At 45.2% G+C, this 21,283-nt stretch overlaps 1 protein-coding gene across 1 annotated transcript in view; it reads right to left on the reverse strand.

Moving 5' to 3' along the window:
* PTPN22 (protein tyrosine phosphatase non-receptor type 22) overlaps nt 1-9,017 on the reverse strand; it is a 53,716-nt gene extending 44,699 nt beyond the window's left edge. The window contains exon 1 of the mRNA XM_038749305.1: nt 8,899-9,017. Within this exon, the coding sequence (XP_038605233.1) occupies nt 8,899-8,985 (87 nt within the window). The 5' untranslated portion in view covers nt 8,986-9,017. The remainder of the gene's footprint in view (nt 1-8,898) is intronic.
* Nucleotides 9,018-21,283: the final 12,266 nt, after the last annotated feature.

Raw genomic sequence — 21,283 nt, forward strand, 5'->3', positions numbered from 1 at the left:
AGAGAGCAAAAATATAATTGAACTGGTAGGCATGATCCTGCCCTCAACGAGCTTACGGTCTAATGGGGGAGACAGACATCAAAATAAATTACAGATAGGGGAAGTGGTGGAGTATAAGGATATGTACAGAAGTGCAGGTGACCCAGAAGGGAGTGCGGACTGGGTGGAGAAGTGAAAAGTTAGTGAGCGATATCTGGGGTCCCCTCACCAGTCCTGCCGGTCAGATAGGAGTCAGAATTGAGCCTTTTCCTCTGCCTTTTCTCCCCACCCCTAAGCATCATCCTGACTTTCTCCCTTTGCTCTACCCACCTCCCCCTGCCCCACAGCACTTGTGTATATATGTACAATGTATAATTCTGTTTATTTTTATTGATGCTGTTGATGCTTCTTTACTTGCTTTGATGCCTGTCTCCCCTCTTCTAGACCGTGAACCCACTGTGGGCAGGGATTGTCTCTATTGTTTCTGAATTGTACTTTCCAAGCGCTTATTACAGTGCTCTGCACACAGTAAGCGCTCAATAAATACCACCGAATGAATGAATTAATGAGCGCTCAGGAGCCCTGGAATGCTCAGCAGCTGTAGACAATTGCTCTCAGATTGTCTATCTAAGATTTCATATTCAAGAGTTCTGAGTGCCACCTAAACTGCCATAAAAAAGCAAAAACAGTAAGGAAAAGCCAGTGTGAAAAATAACATAGAAAGGAAGTAGGAAATTGCATAAAAAGAGTTCAGAATGCTTTTGTACTTCTGAAGCTCTATGCGAATAAAACAAAAGAAACAGTGGGTGTGGGGAAGAGAGGGACATTGTCAGGAAGAGTAAAGAGGAAAGAGAAACAGGGGAATATTTGCAAATGGTAGCGTTTCCCAAGTCAACACTACTCATCTCTGGGAAAAGGCCAAGGATGATGAGTGTGTTCAGCGTGGATCACTTGGGAAGGTGTAGTTGGCAGATACAGCTATCCCTAAAGTCCCCTTTCGAGGGGATACAGGGACACAGGGATTGGAACCACAGGTTGGTCTTAAGACATGTCTTAAGTCCCAGATGAAATCAGGCCGCAAAAGGAGGAGCTTCCTCTCTTCCTTTCCCCGGTCTCACTGAGGCTGCAAATCCACAAAGCAAGCGTGAGAGCCAAAGAGCGAAGGAGAGAAGGGCACTCAATTAGCTTGCTCCCTCCTGCTTTACCTGGCTCATCAATAATAATAATAATAATAATAATAATAATAATAATAATAATAACAATAATAATAATATTAAAAACTCCTTACCATTGGCTTTAAAACCCTCTACTATCTTGCCCCCTCCTACCTCACCTCACTACACTCCTACTAAAACCCATCATACATTCTTCGCTCTTCTAATGCTAACCTTCTCACTGTGGACCCCTCTCCCACATCCTGCCTCTGGCCTGGAATGGCCTCCCTCCTCAAATCTGACAGATAATTACACTCCCCCACTTCAAAGCCTTATTGGAGGCACATCTCCTCCAAGAGGACTTTCCAGACTAAGAGCCCCCACTTCCTCTTCTTCAGCAACGATGCCCTGACTTGCTCCCTTTGTTCTTCCCTCCTCCCAGCCCCATAGTACTTACATACATATCTGTAATTTGTTTACTTACATTGATGCCTGTCTCTCCATCTCTAGACTGTGATCTCGTAGTGGGCAGGAAATGTGTCTGCTCATTGTTGTAGTGTACTCTCCCAAGTGCTTAGCTCAGTGCTCCGCACACAGTAAGCACTCAATAAATATGACTGAATGAATGAATGAAGGCTTGTAAAGCACTTACTATTTGGTAAGTTCTGTTCTAAGCGCTGGGGTAGATAAAAGTTAATTAGATTGGACAAAGTCCCTGTCCCACATGGGGCTCACGGTCTAAGTAATGGGGGAAGTTGGATTTAATCCCCATTTTACAGATGAGGTAACTGACTCCCAGAGAAGTTAAGTGATTTGCCCAAGGTCACGCAGCAGCCATGTGGCAGAACCGGGGTTAGATCCCAGGTCTTCTAATTCCTAGGCCCGTGCTCCTGCAACTACACAATGCTGCTTCTCAAGCCATGCTACTTTTCAACCCAATTACGATCCAACCCCCACACTTCTCTCCTGTATCGCCAGCTGATTCTCTGTACCTCGATCTCATCTATCCTGCCCCCGACTCCTTGCCGCCATCCTCCCTCAGTCCTGGAACTCCCTCTTCCTTCACATCTGACAGTCCACCACTCTCCCCAACCTTCAAAGCCCCCCTAAAATCACATCTCCCCCAAGGGACCTTCCCTGACCAAGCCTTCTTTTCCCCTAACTGCCCTCCCCTCACCTTTGACTTTGCACTTGGCTGCTTATCCCTTAAGCACTTTGATGTTTTGTGGTCTGTCTCCCCCTTCTAGACTGTGAGCCCGTTGTCGGATAGGGACCGTCTCTATATGTTGCCAACTTGTACTCTCCCAAGCACTTAGTACAGTGCTCTGCACACAGTAAGCACTCAATAAATAAGGCCCTACTGAGAGCTCACCTCCTCCACGAAACCTTCCCAGACTGAGCCCCTTCCTTCCTCTCCCCCCTCTCCATCCCCCCATCTTACCTCCTTCCCTTCCCCACAGCACCTGTATATATGTATATATGTTTGTACATATCTATTACTCTATTTATTTATTTATTTTACTTGTACATATCTATTCTATTTATTTTATTTTGTTAGTATGTTTGGTTTTGTTCTCTGTCTCCCCCTTTTAGACTGTGAGCCCACTGTTGGGTAGGGACTGTCTCTATATGTTGCCAACTTGTACTTCCCAAGCGCTTAGTACAGTGCTCTGCACACAGTAAGTGCTCAATAAATACAATTGATTGAATAAATACGACTGAATGAATGAAGGAATACACACCCTAGCACTTAGGTAATTATCCTTGCACTCTAGTTCCCCTATCTGTAATTTAATTTTAATGTCTGTCTCCCCCTCTAGACAATAAGTTCCTTAGTATCAGGGAAATAGCCTACCTACTCCAGTCTATTGTTCTCTCCTAAGTGCTTAATACAGTCTGTCAATCATATTTTTTGAGCGCTTACTGTGTGCAGAGCACTGCTCTACAGGCAGTAAGCATTCAATAAATATCAAAGATTGAGAAGGCTTAAGTGCCTGAAGCATCAGGGACTTACAGACATCACAAATGCATATGAGAAGCAGCATGGTTCAGTGGAAAGAGCCCGGGCATTGGAGTCAGAGGTCATGGGTTCAAATCCCAGATCCGCTAATTGTCAGCTGTGTGACTTTGGGCAAGTCACTTAATTTGTAGGCCTCAGTTACCTCATCTGTAAAATGGGGATTAAGACTGTGAGCCCCCCGTGGGACAACCTGATCACCTTGTAATCTCCCCAGGGCTTAGAACAGTGCCTTGCACATAGCAAGCATTTAATAAATGCCATCATTATTATTATTATTACGTGGATGACAGCAGTGCCGAAGGAAAAATGGGCAGCAAAGACGTGGAGTTGGCAGGACATCTTTGCCTTCCCACACACTTTCAGTGCCCTGTCCTGGCAACCGCTTTGCTCTCCTCTAGGTCAGAGCTGGCTGACTGGGCCATAAGACTTTGGACTACAGCAAGCTCCTTGATACTGGATCAATTTTTCTTCTCCTCCCACTTCATATCATAATAATAGTTCTGGCATTTGTTAAGCTCTTACTGTGTGCCAGGCACTGTACTAAGCGCTGGGGTGGGTACAAGCAAACTGTATTGGACACAGTCCCTGTCTCACGTGGGGCTCACAGTCTCAATCTCCATTTTACAGATGAGGAAACTGAGGCACAGAGAAGTAAAGTGACTGGCCCAAGGTCACACAGCCAACAGGTGGTGGATTCCCAGGCCCATGCTCTATCCATTATACCACACAGCTTCTCTAACAACAGACCCACCCCCTTCCCCTCACCCCCTTCAAAGCCTTAGTAAAAATCACATCTCTTTCCAGAAACCTTCTTCAACTAACCCCTCATTTCCCCTACTCCCTTTGCTTTCTGTATCACCTAAGCATTTGGCTCTGTAAGCCCTTGATATTCACCCCACCTTCAGCACTTATGTACATATCCATAACTTATTTTCATGTCTGTCTCCCCTGCAAGACTGTAAATGCCCTGTGGGCAGGGTACATTATCTACCAACTCTTTCGTATTGTGCTCTCCCAACCACTTAGTTCATTCATTCATTCATTCATTCAATCACATGAATTGAACAACTTACTGTGTGGAGAGCACTATACTAAAAGTTTGGAAAGTACAATTCAGCAAAAGACAATCCCTGATCACACCGGGTTTACAGTCTAGAGGGGGCGAGACAGACTTCAAAACAAGTAAACAGCCATCAATATAAATAAATAGAATTATAGATGTATACATATATATATAAGTGCTGTGGGGTGGGGAGAGGGGGGAAGAGCAAAGGGAGTGAGTCGAGGTGAAACGGAAGGGAAGGGAGCTGAGGAAAAGGGAGGCTTAGTCTGGGAAGACCTTTTGGAGGAGATGAGCCTTCAGTAGGGCTTTGAAGGGGAAAAGAGTGATTATTTGGCAGATTGAGGAGGGAGGGAGTTTCAGACCAGAGGTAGGATGTGGGACCAGGGGTCAACGGTGGGACAGACAAAATCGAGGCAAAGTGAGAAGGTTAGCACCAGAGGATTGGAGTGTGTGGGCTGGGATAAAGAAGGAGAGAAGGGGCAAGGTGGTAGAGAGCTCTGAAGCCAATAGTGAGGAGTTTTTGTTTGATACGGAGGTTGATAGGCAACCACTGGAGATTTTTTAAGAGGAGGGTGATGTGCCCTGAATGTTTCTGTAGAAAGATAATCCGGGCAGCAGAGTGAAGTATGGACTGAAGTGGGGAGAGGCAGGAGATTGGGAGGTCAGACGAGAGACTGATGCAGTAATCCAGTCTGGACAGACTGCGTGATTGCACAAGGTAGTAGTTTGGATGGAGAGGAAAGGGCGAATCTTGGCGATGCTGTGAAGGTGAGACCAGCAGGATATGGTGACGGATAGGATACGTGGGGTGAATGAGAGAGCGGAGTCAAGGATGACACCAAGTTTGTGGGCTTGTGAGATGGGAAGGGTGGTTGTGCTGTCCATAGTGACAGGAAAGTTTGGGAGGGGACAGGGTTTGGGAGGGAAGATAAGGAGCTCTGTCTTGGACATGCTGAGTTTTAGGTGGCAGGAGGGCATCCAAGTAGAGATGTCCTGAAGGCAGGAGGAGATGCGAGCCTGGATGGAGGGTGAGAGAACAGGGGAGGAGGTATAGATTTGGGTGTCATCCGCATAGAGATGATAGTTGAAGCCATGGGAGCGAATGAGTTTCTCCAAGGGAATGAGTGTAGTTGGAAAATAGAAGAGGACCAAGAAGTAAACCTTGAGGGACCCCTACAGTTAGGGGTTGGGAGCCGAGGGAGTAGGGGAAATGAGGGATTAGTTGAAGAAGATTTCTGGAAAGAGATGTGATTTTTAATAAAGCTTTGAAGGGGGTGGTCTGTTTTAGAGAAGCAGACTCCAATCAGACTGAGAATGAACAGCCAGAGAGATCAATCAATCAATCAATCAATCCTATTTATTGAGCACTTACTGTGTGCAGAGCACTGTACTAAGCGCTTAGGAAGTACAGGTTGGCAACATATAGAGACAGTCCCTACCCAACAGTGGGCTCACAGTCTAGAAGGGGGAGACAGAGAACAAAACAAATTAACAAAATAAAATAAATAGAATATGTACAACATGTGTTGAGGAGAAGGGGATGGTCCACAGTGTCAAAAGCAGCTGAGAGGTCGAGGAGGATTAGGATGGAGTAGGAGCTGTTGGATTTGGCAAGAAGGAGGTCATTGGTGACCTTTGAGAGGGTGGTTTCATTTGAGTGAAGGGAGTGAAAGCCAGATTGGAAGGGGTCCAGGAGGGAGTTGGAAGAGAGGAATTCGAGGCAGCGAGTGTAGACGACTCGCTCAAGGAGTTTGAAGAGGAAGGGTAGGAGGGAGATTGGGTGATAAGTGGAGGGGGTTATGGGGTCAAAGTTAGGTTTTTTTAGGATAGGGAAACGTGGGCATGTTTGAAGGCTGTGGGAAGAAGCCATTGGAGAGTGAGTGGTTGAAGATAGTAGTTAAGGAAGGAAGGGATGAGAGTTTTTATAAGGTGCAAAGAAATGGGGTCCGATATGCATGTGGAGGGGGTGGGACTTGAGAGGAGGCAGGAGATCTCTTCTGAAGATACTGCTGGGAAGGATGGGAAAGTTGAAAAGGGGGCTGAGAAGAGCGGAGATGGGTGGTAAATACGATTGAATGAATGAATTTTGGGGAACTCAGACCTGACTGTGTTAATTTTCTTAATGAAGTAGATGGCCAGATCTTCGGGGGCGAGGGATGTGGGAGGCGGGGGGACAGGGGGCCTGAGGAGGGCATTAAATGTCCAGAACAACTGATGAGGGTGATGGGTATGGGTGTCAATAAGGGAAGAGAAATAGTTTTGCCAGGCAGAGGAGAGGGCAGAGTTAAGGCAAGAAAGGACAAACTTGAAGTGGACAAGGTCAGCCTGATGTTTAGATTTCCACTATCAGCGTTCAGTGGCTCGAGCGTAAGAGCGAAGGAGGCGGATGGTGCAGGTGATCTAGAGCTGGGAGTTAGGGGAGCGAGTGAGATGCGTTGAGTAGAAACAGTGCTCTGCACACAGTAAGCGCCCACCTTTGGGAGACAGTGCAAGAAGCTTCATTTAAAGGGTAGATTTGGGGTGACCCACTTTCCCCAGGCACCTAATCCCCAGCTGAACCTAACGCCCTCGGGATATGTCAGCTGGGGCCAAGACCAGCTGCTGCCTTTTTCCACTGGAGGAAATGAATTGGTGAGCGGTGATGTTCCACTTAATCATTCAGAACTGGGGGCCTAGGAACCAGGGGGTGGTACTGTCGCTGATCTCAACTTTTCCCCAGTGTCTGGGGGTTGAGTCTTCTCTCAGGAGAAGCAAGGGTTTGTGGGACCGGAAAGGTCCCAGCCTGGGAGACATGTACCCTACTGCTTTCCCACTCACTATTTCCTTCCCCTTTTGTCCCCTTCACTGGGGGGCTCAGGCAGTAAACTCAACACCATTCCTCATGATAAATTAAGCTACTGCGGAAAGAGCCCGGGCTTTGGAGTCAGAGGTCATGGGTTCAAATTCCGGCTCCTCCAATTGTCAGCTGTGTGACACTGGGCAAGTCACTTAACTTCTCTGGACCTCAGTTACCTCATCTGTAAAATGAGGATTAAGACTGTGAGCCCCCCGTGGGACAACCTGATCACCTTGTAACCTCCTCAGCGCTTAGAACAGTGCTTTGCACATAGTAAGCACTTAATAAATAGTCGTTATTATTATTATTATTATTATCATTATTATTACTGTGGTGTAGCTGAGTAGAAACCTTAGCTTCTCCTTGTCCAACAGCCAACGGGTTAAGCACCAGAAATTGCCAAGCAGAGGAGTCTGGGCCTTCTCCCCACAAGGGAAGCTCACGGTGGGCAGGGAACATGTCTCCCAACTGTTACATTGCACTCTCCCAAGCACTTAGTACAGTGATATGCATACAGTAAGCACTCGATAAATTCAAATGATTGATTGATTGATTGATAGGAATATAGAGCTGGAGACTCCCACACAACTGGCTCCTTCAGGACTGTCTCTATGTGTTGCCGACCTGTACTTCCCAAGCGCTTAGTACAGTGCTCTGCACACAGTATGCGCTCAATAAATATGATTGATTGATTGATCTTGGCTTAATACAAGTCTGGTTAGTTTGGATTGGCTGTAGAATTTATCGCACAGTATGTGCTGAACACTGTGTTGATGCGAAGTGTTAGGAAAGGTACAGTATTATTCTATCCCACACAGAGCTCACAATCTATGTGGAGAAAGACAGCTGTACCCAGTTTCTAGAATGGAGGGATATCCTTCTCATAAAATCCCACATTACAAAAATCTTGCAGAGTTCGACATGGTCCGCCTGTGCAGAAATGCCCCTGCCATTTTTTCCAACACCGCGGCATACTGTAGTCCGACCGGCTGGCGCTGTTGGGTGAACGTTTCCTAATTCCTTAACAAAGTTCTGGGCAAATTGCACAGTGAAAACACTCATTTTGGCCGACCTGGGTTCATCAAGGACAAGCACGTGAATTGTGACCGATGAAACATAAATGGAGTCCACAAAACAACAACTTTGAGATAAGTAAATAAAGAATCCTTGGAAAGAGGAATCCTCAGGGCTTAGTCATGTGGGCTGGGCCACCCTCTCCCAGATGTCAGCTAGGAGGGAGGGACGGGGCCTTGAATACTGCCTCCTGGTCCTGAGAGTTTAAGCGATTTCAAACAATAAACCAAATAGCTCTACGTGTCCAAGTGAAACATGGTGTCGGGCAATGTCTTATCTTCCCCAGCTCTTAGAATAGTGATTGACACATAGTAAATGATTAACAAATACTATTATTATTATTACTAATAACACAATCCCTGTCCTACATGGGGCTCAGAGTCTAAATAGGAGGGAGATCAGGTATTGAATCCCCATTTTACAGACAGGGAAACCGAGGCACAGAGCAGATAAGTGATTTGCCCAAGGTTACACAGCAGGCAAGAGGCAGAACGAGGATAAGAATGCAGGTCCTCCAACTCCCAAGCCCATGCTCTTTACACCAGACCATGCCGCTCCCCAGGACCCAGTAGTCCAAGAGAAAGAATGACATCAAAATGCCCAATTGGAGGCCTAATCTTCACTTAGTCCCTAGAGAATTTTGGTGAAACGATGCAGTGAGCAACGCTAGTCAAGGAACTTGATAACTGAACATCCACGTTCGAGTGAGCTGGTGCTCACAGACATGCTGGGAAAAGCACCAAACTCAGGAAGCAGCCTGCAGTTGACTCACCAGAAACTCGCTGGCAAACTCTTCCCTGTTGAGTATCTTGCTCCGTGCCCCGTCCAGGTAGTTCTGCAGAATTTCCCTCTGTTCCATACTGGTCAGAAGATGAGGGAGTCTGTTGAGGGTCGAAGAAGGACATGTCAATCGCGCATCATGGCTGAGATTCTGCAGGGGAGAAGCCTCTCGAATACTGCCTGTTGAGAGCTGTGGTTTACTGACTTCATCACAAGCCCTAAAGGAAATTAGTGCGTAACAGCTTCTGTGGTCAGAGGGAAAAAAAAATAAAACAACAAAGCCACCACCTAACTCTGGGCCCTAGCGCCTCCCTTTCCCAACAATAAAACTCGGCAGTATGATTCAACTCTTTACCTGCCAGAGGGGCTAACTGGAACAGGCTATGCCATGTGGCTAAACTAAGCTGCTTGGGTCACAGGCAAGGAAGAGATTTCCACAGCATCTCCCTTTATCTCCTCCCCCAAATTCTGGGGAAGGGGCCGGGCAGTTTGGGGAAGGGCCCTGCCTCACCCCCCAACAAGCTGAGAGAGAACTAAAACTATCCCTGTTTTCTTATACCCTGGGATGGTCTCTGAAAAACAACACTGGGGGAGAGAGTTAGCTACACACATTTAGATTTGTACAACAATTTACAGGGAGCCTTAGGTGGCCTCCTTCCTGCCACTGATAAATAGCCTCTTTCCTGAAGGTTAGAATAGGCATTTAGTTAGGGGCTTCTGTTGGATCCTTTGAGTAGGGAACGGTGATGGTGACCAAATGTCAGCTCTGGCTTGAGGGAAACAAAATTGCCTCCGACCCAGGACTTTTCGCCTGAAGAGAGTTTAGGGAAATGCTGCCCTCGGCTGTTATGGGGTAGAGAATGTATACTTTCTGAATGGAAGTCAGGTCGCTAACATTTTTGTGCAGAAGAACCGGATAAAACATGGCTTAGAGGCATGAGAGTCAGAAGGACCTGGGTTCTAATCCCAGCTCTGCCACTTGTCTGCTGGGTGACCTTGGGCAAGTCACTTAATTTCTCTGTGTCTCAGTTACTTCACCTGTAAGATGAGGATTAAGACTGTGAACCCCGCTTGGATCATGGACTTTATCCAACCTGAATAGCCTGTACCTGCCCCAGTGCTTAGTACATAGTAAGCGCTTAATAAATACCATTAAAAAAAGAAAAACAAAAACAAAAAGGCTTTGAGCAGTTAGTGTGCAAAGAAGCCAATCGTCGATGTCCTCCCATATGTCATTATCATGTTCTACAAAACAATAATAATAATGATAATGATAATAGCATCTGTTAAGTGTCAAGCACTGTTCTAAGCACTGGGATAGATACAACATAATCAGGTCCCAGATGGGGCTCACAAGTCTAACTAGGAGGGAGAACAGGTTTTGAATCCCCTTTTTGCAGGTGAGGAATATGAGGCACAGAGAAGTTAAATGACTTCATTCATTCAGTCGAATTTATTGAGCTTCTTACTGTATGCAGAGCACTGTACTAAGTGTCTGGCTTGCCCAACGTCACACAACAGACAAATGGCAGAGCAGGATTAGAACCCGGGCCCTTTGGGATGATGGACCCAGATCCAGTGCGATGAAGTCACTGGGCCAGGTAGCAGTTTCATAGAAACACTGTTGCCAGCAGGAGGGCAGGGATCTTTTCCACTAATTCCATTGTACTTTCCCAAGAGTTTAGTAAAATTCTCTGAATGCAGTAGGTTCTCAATAAATACTATTAATTGAAGAGATGGGAAGGTAGAGGGCAGGAGAAGGAAGAATCAATCAATTGTATTTATTGAGCACTTACTGTGTGCAGAGCACTGTACTAAGCACTTGGGAAGTACAAGTTGGCAACATATAGAGACAGTCACTACCCAACAATGGGCTCACAGTCTAGAAAGAAGAAGAAGAAGAAGAAGAAGAAGAAGACGAAGAGAGGAGAAGTAAGAGGGGAGGAGAAGGGGGGAAAGGGGGAAAGGAAAGGGGAGGGAAGGAGAGAGGGCAGGAGAAGGAAGAATCAATCAATCGTATTTATTGAGCGCTTACTGTGTGCAGAGCACTGTACTAAGCACTTGGGAAGTACAAGTTGGCAACATATAGAGACAATCCCTACCCACCAGTGGGCTCACAGTCTAGAAAGAAGAAGAAGAAGAGAGGAGAAGTGAGAGGGGAAGAGAAGGGGGGAAAGGGGGAAAGGAAAGGGGAGGGAAGAAAAGAGGGGAGGAGAAGGAAGGAAAGGGGGAAAGGGAAGGAGAGAGGGGAGGAGGATAGGGAAGGAGAAAGGAGTAGGGAGAAGGAAGGAGGAGGACATATAGGAAAGGAGTCAGAAGAGGGGAGAAGAAAGAGGAGAAGAAGGGAGAGGGGAATGGAAGATTTAAGATTATTTTATTATTAGGGAGGGGCTAAGAAGTGAGGGGTGAGGGGTGAGGGGGGAGAGGGGAGGAGGCAAGGGGAGAAAAGGAGAAAGGAAGGGTGGGGAGGACACATGCAATGGGTCTCTGCTTTTGCCTCTACTCACCTCCCTTCACCACAGGGATGTGAGAGAACACTGCTCTGGCAGCTGGGCAGTGGTATGGCCCCTCCCTCGCTGCCCAGTTCCTCACAGTGGAGGACAGGAGCCGCTCACCTCCACCACAGGGCTTGCAGTGAGGTCTCCATGGACTGGTGGGTCCCGTTCTCTTCAGCTTGGAGCAGACACCATGTAGTCTCGCTGTGGGCCTACGACAGCCTTGGGCTGTGGGTTCCCCTCCCTCCAGCTGAGGAGAGGAACAGGAACTCCCTGCCTGGGGCAGATGGGAGAGAAGGTTTCCTGGGGATAAGTTTGGCTCCGGCCTATATTGAGAAGCAGTGTGGCTTGGTGGAAAAGGCACGGGCTTGGGAGTCAGAGGGCGTGGGTTTTAATCCTGGCTCTGCCACTTGTCAGCTGTGTGACTTTGGGCAAGTCACTTAACTCCTTTATGCCTCAGTGACCTCATCTGTAAAATGGGGATGAAGACTGCGAGCCTCATACGGGGCAACCTGATTACCTTGTATCTAACACAGTGCTTGGCACAAAGTAACGCTTAAAAAATACCAACATTATTATTATATCCCCACACTGACCCAAAGCTGCCTTCCTCCGTCTCTCCCTTTTTCCCTCTGAAGAGCTGCCGAGCCTGTGAGAGCAAGCAGCGTGGCTCAGTGGAAAAGAGCCCGGGCTTTGGAGTCAGAGGTCATGGGTTCAAATCCTGGCTCCTCCAATTGTCAGCTGTGTGATTTTGGGCAAGTCACTTAACTTCTCTGGGCCTCAGTTACCTCATCTGTAAAATGGGGATTAAGACTGTGAGCCCCCCATGGGACAACCTGATCACCTTGTAACCTCCCCAGCGCTTAGAACAGTGCTTTGCACATAGTAAGCACTTAATAAATGCCATCATTATTATTATTATTATTATCCAGGGTGAGGGGGGAATACCTTTCCATTAAGATATGAGGTAAAATTTTTTTAAGGTATTTGTTAAGCAGTTAATATATATCAGGTACTGAACTAAGCACTGGGGTAGTTAAAAGCTTAGATTGAACATAGTCCTTGTCCCACATGGAGCACACAGTCTTAGTCCCCATTTTCCAGATGTGGTAACTGAGGCAAAGAGAAGTTAAGTGACTTGCCCAAAGTCACACAGCAGACAAGTAGTGGAGCCAGGATGGGAAATCAGGTCCTCCTAATCTCCCAGGCCCATGGTCTGTCCACTAGTTCACACTCCCTGGGACAAATGGGGCAAGGATTTCACCACCCACCCAAAAGGGCGATCAGAGCAGTGACAGTTCAGCCCCACCCGGGGAACACAAGATGGAAAATCGGGTCTGTGGCCTTGTGGAGTTGGTGTCCACCTGATCCACCTGGTGAAAGGACTTGGTAGTGGGCTGCCTGATGCCAACAGCCCAGCCCCAACCCCACAGCACTTGGGTATATGATAATAATAATAATAATTATTATGATATTTGTTAAGCGCTTACTATGTGCCAAGCACTGTTCTAAGCACTAGTGTAGATACAAAGTAATCAGGTTGTCCCATGTGGAACTCACAGTCTTAATCCCTATTTTAAAGATGAGGTAACTGAGGCACAGAGAAGTGAAGTGCCTCGCCCAAGGTCACACAGCAGACAAGTGGCATATATCAATCAGTCAACCATCCTTGTACTCTTTTCCCCTATCTATAATTTTATTATATTTTAATGTAGATTGTGCTCACTGTGGGCAAGGATTCCCAGACTAAGTCCTCTTTTCCTCACCTCCCACTCCCTTTGCATCACCCTGACTTGCTCCTTTTGCTCTTCCCCCCACCCCACAGCACTTACGTATATAACTGCAATTTTATTTATTTATATTGATGCCTGTATACTTGTATTGATGTCTGTTTCTCCCATTATAGACTGTGAGCTCACTGTGGGCAGAGATTGTCTCTCTTTATTGCTGTATTGTACTTTCCCAAGCGGCTAGTAATAATAATAATAATGATAACGGTATTTGTTGAGTGCCTACTATGTGCAAAGCACTGTTCTAAGTGCTTGGGGGATACAAGGTGACCAGGTTGTCCCACGTGGGGCTCACAGTCTTCATCCCTATTTTCCAGATGAGGTAACTGAGGCACAGAGAAGTTAAGTGGCTTGCCCAAGGTCACACAGCTGACAAGTGGCGGAGCCGGAATTCAAACCCATGACCTCTGAATCCCAAGCCCGGTCTCGTTCCATTAAGCCACAGTAAGCACTCAACAAATATGACTGAATGAATCTACCAACTCTGTTATATTGTCCTTTCCTAAGCGCTCAATAAATACCATTGAATGATTAATGGGCACTCTGGAGGACGCCTATTGTTGACTCCTCATGCCTACCTGCCCTCCTCCATCAGCAACGGACTGAATGGGGATGCAATGGCCCCCTGCCATCTGCTGCAGCCTTTAAGCAGTTAGAGTTAAGCAGTGCCAGGCCTGGTGGCAACAACATTCAATGTGGGGTGCTTGGCAAGGGTCTTCTCAAGCCATATTTAGCTCCAAGAAAAGCCAGGTCATCACCATCATCATCACCATCATCATCATCGTCAATGATTCGTTCATTCAATCGTATTTATTGAGCACTTACTGTGTGCAGAGCACTGTACTAAGCGCCTGGGAAGTACGAGTCGCCAACACATATAGAGACAGTCCCTACCCAACAATGGGCTCACAGTCTAGAAGGGGGAGATGGACAACAAAACAAAACACGTAGACAGGGGTCAAAACCGTCAGGATAAATAGAATTACAGCTATATGCCCATCATTAACAAAATAAATAGAGTAGTAAATATGCACGAGTAAAATAGAGTAATAAATCTGCACAAATATATACAAGGGCTGTGGGGAGGGGAAGGGGGTAGGACAGAGGAATGGGGAGGAGGAGAGGAAAAAGGGGGCTCAGTCTGGGAAGGCCTCCTGGAGGAGGTGAGCTCTCAGTAGGGCTTTGAAGGGAGGAAGAGAGCTAGTTTGGCGGATGTGTGGAGGGAGGGCATTCCAGGCTAGTGGAAGGATGTGGGCCGGGGGTCGACAGCAGAACGGTTGAGAACGAGGCCCAGTGAGGAGGTTAGCGGCAGAGGAGTTGAGTGTCCTGGACAAGAGAATGTTCCAAACCAACAGATGGAGACGATAGGTCAGCCAATTGAACCATAGCTAGTTTCCCTTTAGATTAGCTCTTTTAATCATAAATAAAGCCTTGGTCACAAAGATCCAGAGTGATGACCCTCCAGTTGAATGGGATTTTTGTTGTTGTTGTTTTTATGGCACTTTTTAGACACTTGCTATGTAATGTTGATATTTGTTAAGCACTTACTATGTGCCAAGCACCGTTCTAAGCACTGGGGTAGATACAGGTAATGAGATTGTCCCACGTGGGGCTCACAAACTTCATCCCCATTTTACAGATGAGGTAACTGAGGCCCAGAGAAGTAAAGTGACTTGCCCAATGTCACAGAGTTGACAAGTGGCGGAGCCAGGATTAGAAACCACGACCTCTGACTCCCAAACTCAGGCTCTTTCCACTGATCCACGTTGCTGCCTATGTGCCAGGCATTGTACTAAGTGCTGGGTTAGATATGAGCTAATCAGGTTGGACACAGTCAGTGTCCCACAGGGAACTCAAAAAGTCTCAATCTCCATTTTACAGGTGAGGGAACTGAGTTCCAGTGAAGTTAAATGACTTGGCCAAGGTCAAATAGCCAACAAGTGGTGGAGACAGGATTAGAACCCGGCTGCTTTATCTACTAGGCCAGGTGCTTTATCTACTAGGCCACGCTACTTCTCAGTGTTGTATGGGCTAAATCCTAGTATCTGACCTGTCCCCAAACCACACCCTGGGAGTGAGGACCCTATTTATTTAGCCTGACATCCAAGTAATACTAATCATTATTATGGTATTTGTTAAGCACTCACAATGCGTCAAGCGCTGTTCTAAGTGCAGGAGTGTATACAAATTAGTCAGGTTGTACATAGTCCCTCTTCCACCGGGGTTTCATAACCTTACTAAGAGGAGATTGTGTTGCATATGACAAAAGGGAAGTCCAGAGAAGTTAAGTGACTTTTATATTGGTCCACTTCTCACTATGTGGAATGTTCTTTACCGTTTCAGTAATACTTTCTTCTTTGCAACATTTGACAACTTTAAAACACACACACACACACACACACACAGATTCAGATTGTTTTCATTTAATCTACTAATACTCGAACACCCACAGTACAATAGTGATGGACACATCAAATTCTTCATCCTCTACTCATTAAAGAACCACCTTATATTGGTTTTAGGGAAATCACCCAGATGCTACCTATTAAACATGGGTTCTTTTACCATCCAATATCAAGTGCTTAATACAGTGCTCTGCACACAGTAAAGTGCTCCATAAAAAAACATTGATTAATTAATATCCCCACATATCTGTTTCTGACCTTTTAAGTCAGTGCTGAGTCACTCGTTTGCTAGGGAAACTGAGTCATTAAATGGAGACAACAGTTCAGCAGCAAAGCTGAAACTTACTTAAATTTAGTTTACAATGTAGATCGTGGATCTCATTTGTAGTGCTATTGCCCAGAAAGATTTAAGGCCCTGATGAGAACTGAGCCAGATTCCATTTGCAGAGCCACCTTATCTTTAATTACAGAGCCAGATGGCATCAGTTGCCACTGCTTGTTTAATTACATGAACATTCCAGTGCAATAGGCTGGGCAGACACCAAAAGTATGGCCAAGCACACCTAAATCAGCAAAGCATTAAATTCAGTATGAACTGATTCCTGAAATGAGGCAATACCAAAATGAAAATCTGACCCCATCTTTGGAGTCCAAATCCAAATAATTTAGGAGTCTCACTTCCTTGACTTTTGTTAACAGAAGAGAGATATTAGGCAAAAGATTAAATATAAATGGGAAGTAATGAGTCACCACCATCCAAAAATTTTTCTTGTTTTGGTGAGAAGTTATTTTTTGTGACTGTTGTCTCATTATTGGGACTTGGGAGTCATAAGTGGTGGGTTCTAATCCCAGCTCTGCCACTTGTCAGCTGTGTGACTTTGGGCAAGTCACAACTTCTCTGAGCCTCAGTTACCTCATCTGTAAAATGGGGATTAAGACTATGAGCCCCATGTGGAACAACCTGATCACCTTGTATCCCCCCCCAGCACTTAGAACAGTGCTTCACACATAGTAAGCACTTAACAAATGTCATTATTATTATTATTATTACTCCAAGACAATGATGGAGTCAGTTCCAGGACCTATCCTTCTAGGCTCAAGCACTTAGAATAGTGCTCAGCGCTTAGAACAGTGCTGTGCACATAATAAGTGCTTAACAAGTACCATTATTATTATCATTATTTTAACAACTGCTGGGAAGTGGAATGTCACATCTGGGGGTGAGATGAGAAGAGTCAATTTCATGAGCTAATGAAGGAAGAATCATCTTGCAAAATTTTTCAGGGAGGATTCTGCTGCTAAGGTCCAGCATAACTTCCCAAACGCTTAGTACAGTGCTCTGCAAACAGTAAGCGCTCAATAAATACGATTGAATGAATAAATGTAAAATTAATGAAGATATTTCAGGGCATATAGTGTCACCTGCCAATAAATACCTTCTGTGTGCAGGTTATATACTTGAATCTAACAAAGAATAGGCTGTGGAAATAACCATTTTTTCAGATTTTACGTTTAGAATGATCCCATTCCTGAATTTAAGATACCACTTTTTTTAAAGGGACCCAAGACCCATTTTGGTTCTGCTTCCATGGGGCCAGGTAGTTACTAACCCCTGCAAACTGTGATTTAGGAAGTAATTCTAAATTCAAGCTGCTGGTAGAGCTGGAAACACCACAGCCAATAATACATCCTGCTAGAAAAGTAGAAGAGTAAAAATAATCAACTGAGGGTAATAGGATCCATCATTTCCCTCTGATCCTCCAGGAGAATGCCATCTGGCTCTGTGGGCACTTTCAAGTTAGGCACATTAAACAACTGAAGCCCTTCCCACTGCACAAAACTTGCTTTATTCAGTATAGCTATTTTAATAGGCATTAATTATCTAAGAAACAGCTGGACAGGGCGCCATCGGGTTTATCATAAATCTCTGTAGCAATCCAGTCTTACGCTTAGCTCCTCACATTCTAGGATCTAAAGCAGCTTTCAAGTAGACATGTGCCTCTTCCTCCCAAACTGAGAGTGACTTTTTAAAACTGAAACGTACAAGAAACCCCAGGCAGTAGCCCAACCACAAAGACACACTCGAGGTATCTTGGCCATTTCCTGAGTAGATCACTGAGGTGAGCGCAGAACAGACTGGAAGGGGAAAAATTATTTGGGTGTCTTTAGTCACAACAACAAGTCTACATTGACCGAGCAAACTTCCGTCTACATCGTGGCTATCAGTGTTACCGTTTATTCGAGATGTGGAATCAGTTGCATCTTATGCTAAAGTTGCAGGGCAGCCGAAGAAAAATTCCTGCAAAAGTAACGGAGAAATAGTTGAAGTAGTTTGGTGGGTGACATAACTGAACATGCCCGATCTGTTCAGTCCCGACTTAACGAGTCTCTCTATCACAGCCACCCAATGTTAAGTAACTAGGGGAGGTAAATGTTCTGATTAAGGGAGCTAAAGAAAACAGAACTGAGAGAATGCCCCTTTTTCTGGTGCTCTCCTGGGCCCAGAATTAGCAACAAAGGGAATACCTCACAGTTCTCTGTTCCTGAAATGCTCATTTTACAGAAAATACCAGACGCTATGGTAGCTCAGTGGGTTCCAGCAAGGTGCTGGGTGACACAAAACTTTCATTAAGAGCAAATGGAGACTGATTATTTAGGATAAGCAAAATGGGGTATTTAGAGTCACTTCTGCACTGAGTCAGGGTAGCTCCGTAATTATCACTGGAAAGCCAGTGTCAATCGCTATTCTTACTGTTATGAATGCTTAAGAAAGGGGGGAAGAAGTTTGAAGTTCTAATCCCAGCTCCATCACTTGTCTGTTGTGTGGGCCTTAAATCGCTTAGAGAAGCAGTGTTGCCTAGTGAATAGAGCATGGGTCTGGGAGCTAGAGGTCCTAGGTTCATTGTATTATTTTATATTGATGCCTGTCTGCTTGTTTTGTTTGGTTTTGTTGTCTGTCTCCTCCCTTCTAGACTGTGAGGCCATCATTGGGTAGGGATTGTCCCTATTTGTTTCCGAATTGTACTTTCCAAGCGCTTAGTACAGTGCTCTGCATACAGTAAGTGCTCAATAAATACGATTGAATGAATGAATGAGTAATCCTGACTGCCACTTCTCTGCTGTGTGACCTTGGGCAAGTCACTTAACTTCTCTGTGCCTCAGTTACCTCACTGATAAATGGGGATTAAGGCTGTGAGCCTCATGTAGGACATGGACTGTCCAACACAATTAGCTTTTATCTACCCCAGCGCTTCATACACTGTCTGACACATAGTGGATGCTTAACAAATACCATAAAAAATAGCAGCATCTTCACTTCCACCCGTCACTCTCCTAAATGGTTCAGATTGATTCCTTTCTTGCTCTGAGCAAGTAAATTGCCAGCAGGGAGCTTTGAGTGGTCCAGACAACCCACAAAGGTACTTGCCCAGCAGGATTTTCCTGGCACCTCTATGGGTTAATCTGGCCCACTGATGCACTAGCTGGTAACTGAAAAATTAGGAAAATACTGATGTGACATAGAGATAAATTCTATCCCAATGTCATGTTTCCATTGGAAGTCATACGCCATAGGTAAATAAGCCCTTATTTTTGACTCTGGCTTCCATTATTCAACTTACAGCCTTTGTTCAAATGCAGTTTGAGTGGAATAGGTAGGAAAGTGAACTCTATACCGCATCAAAAATGCAAAAAAAAGTGCTGAGGTTCTCCCAAAACTTCTCTAGCTTGACCTCGTGGGAAAGACCCAGACGTGGGAGTAAGAAGGTATCGATTCTTGTCCCTGATCAACTTTTGATTGGCAGTTGATTATTAGCAAATCACTTCTGTGCCCCACAGTCTCCCCATCTATGGAAAGAAAAATCTTTATCTCCCACCAAAGCAGCAGGCTTTTCACATTTAGGTCACATATTTCAGTGGGCAATTTTTCTAGTAAGACCTGTTATATGACAACACTTGTCTCTACGACCTGACTTGCATAGAGTCAGTCCACCTCAGCTAGCATTCTTAATTGACCCCGTGAAAACAGAGGGTTCAGTGAAAGAGTACTAAATGAGCTGTAGATTTCCACAGGAAATAAACAAAATACAGTCCTAAGATCCATAAAAATGAAAAATAAGTATATTTTTGAAATGGTTAAAAATTACAACATAGCTAATGAATAGCAATGTAATTTTTAAAAATGCTATTTATTATTATCATCATCATATTTATTAAGTGCTTGAATATGTGTCAAGCACTGCTCTAAGCACTGGGATGAATACAAGTTAATCAAGTCAAATGTAGTCTCTGTCCCACAGGAGCTCACAGTCTAAGTAGGAGGGAGAACAGGTAGTGAATCCCCATTTTGCAGTTGAGGAAACTGACGTACAGAGAAGTTAAGTGACCTACCCACGGTCACACAGCAGGCAAGTGGCATAGGCGGAATTAGAACCCTGGTCCTCTGGTTCCCGGGCCTGCGCTTTATCCACTAGGTCACACTGTTTTGCATATGGTTATGAATTTAAACAATTAAATGTTCATGTATGTACCCATAAAAGAAACGCATATTTGTCCTCATATTTGGTTGACCCCACCAAAGTTTTCCGTATTGTCTTGATGCTCATCTGAGTTAAAAAAAAAACTTTGGCATATCAAATTTAATAATAATAATAATATTTGTTAAGCACTTTCTGTGTGTCAAGCACTGTTCTAAGCACCGGGATATTTACAAGCTAATCAGGTTGTGTACAGGCCCTGTCCCATATTGAGCTCACAGTCTTAACCCCATTTTACAGATGAAGCAATTGAGGCACAGAGAAATTAAATGATTTGCCCAAGGCCACACAGCAGACAAATGGCAGAGTCAGGATTAGAACGCAGTTCCTTCCAACCGCCTGGCCCGTTTTCTTTCCACTAGACCATGCTGCTTCTCAAATAGCCAGACCTCATGTGATTATTTTTCTCTGCACTGGCAACAGCAGCCTTGGAAACCTACTTAGAGGTCATGATGTACTGTATTGTATTTATTTAAGGGTAATTTTAATGCAAAGCACAGCAGCTGTGTATACTGGTGTATGGCAACTGTATGGGAGCCCAAATATGCCCAACACCCAGAAGAATGCACATATACTATTCGGAGCATATGCGTGGCAAAACCAGAGCACTACCCCAGATCAATCAATCAATTAATCAATTGTATTTATTGAGCGCTTACTGTGTGCAGAGCACTGTACTAAGCGCTTGGGAAGTACAAGTTTGCAACATATAGAGACAGTCCCTACCCAACAGTGGGCTCACAGTTTAAAAGTGGGAAGATACACTACAAGATAATCAGATTGCTCATGGTTTTCAGAATGGAGGATCCTGTAAATGGGTTCTGGACCTTACAAACCTTTGGGAGCCCCTTCAGAATCTACTGCACTCACCTGCTGCATCCACTTTCCCAGCAGAAACACGACTGGCATTTAGGAGAGAGCTGCAATGGCACTGAACACATCACTGTCACCGTAATTCCTCCATGAAGGCTCTCGGTCCTCGTGCGTTCTGGGGTAGACCGAGGCTCAGCCACTGAATATCATGGAGGACTCCATCAGCAGATTTTATTCCCATTATCATTTATGATTTAAGCACCCCATCTTCAACATCAAATGGCAGTCCGGGATAGTTGGAGCTGAGGGAAGGCTGTATTCCTCTCAATTCTGTATTGA

The sequence above is a fragment of the Tachyglossus aculeatus genome, chromosome 7, assembly GCF_015852505.1.
Source record: "Tachyglossus aculeatus isolate mTacAcu1 chromosome 7, mTacAcu1.pri, whole genome shotgun sequence".
In the NCBI taxonomy this organism is placed as follows: Eukaryota; Metazoa; Chordata; class Mammalia; order Monotremata; family Tachyglossidae; genus Tachyglossus; species Tachyglossus aculeatus.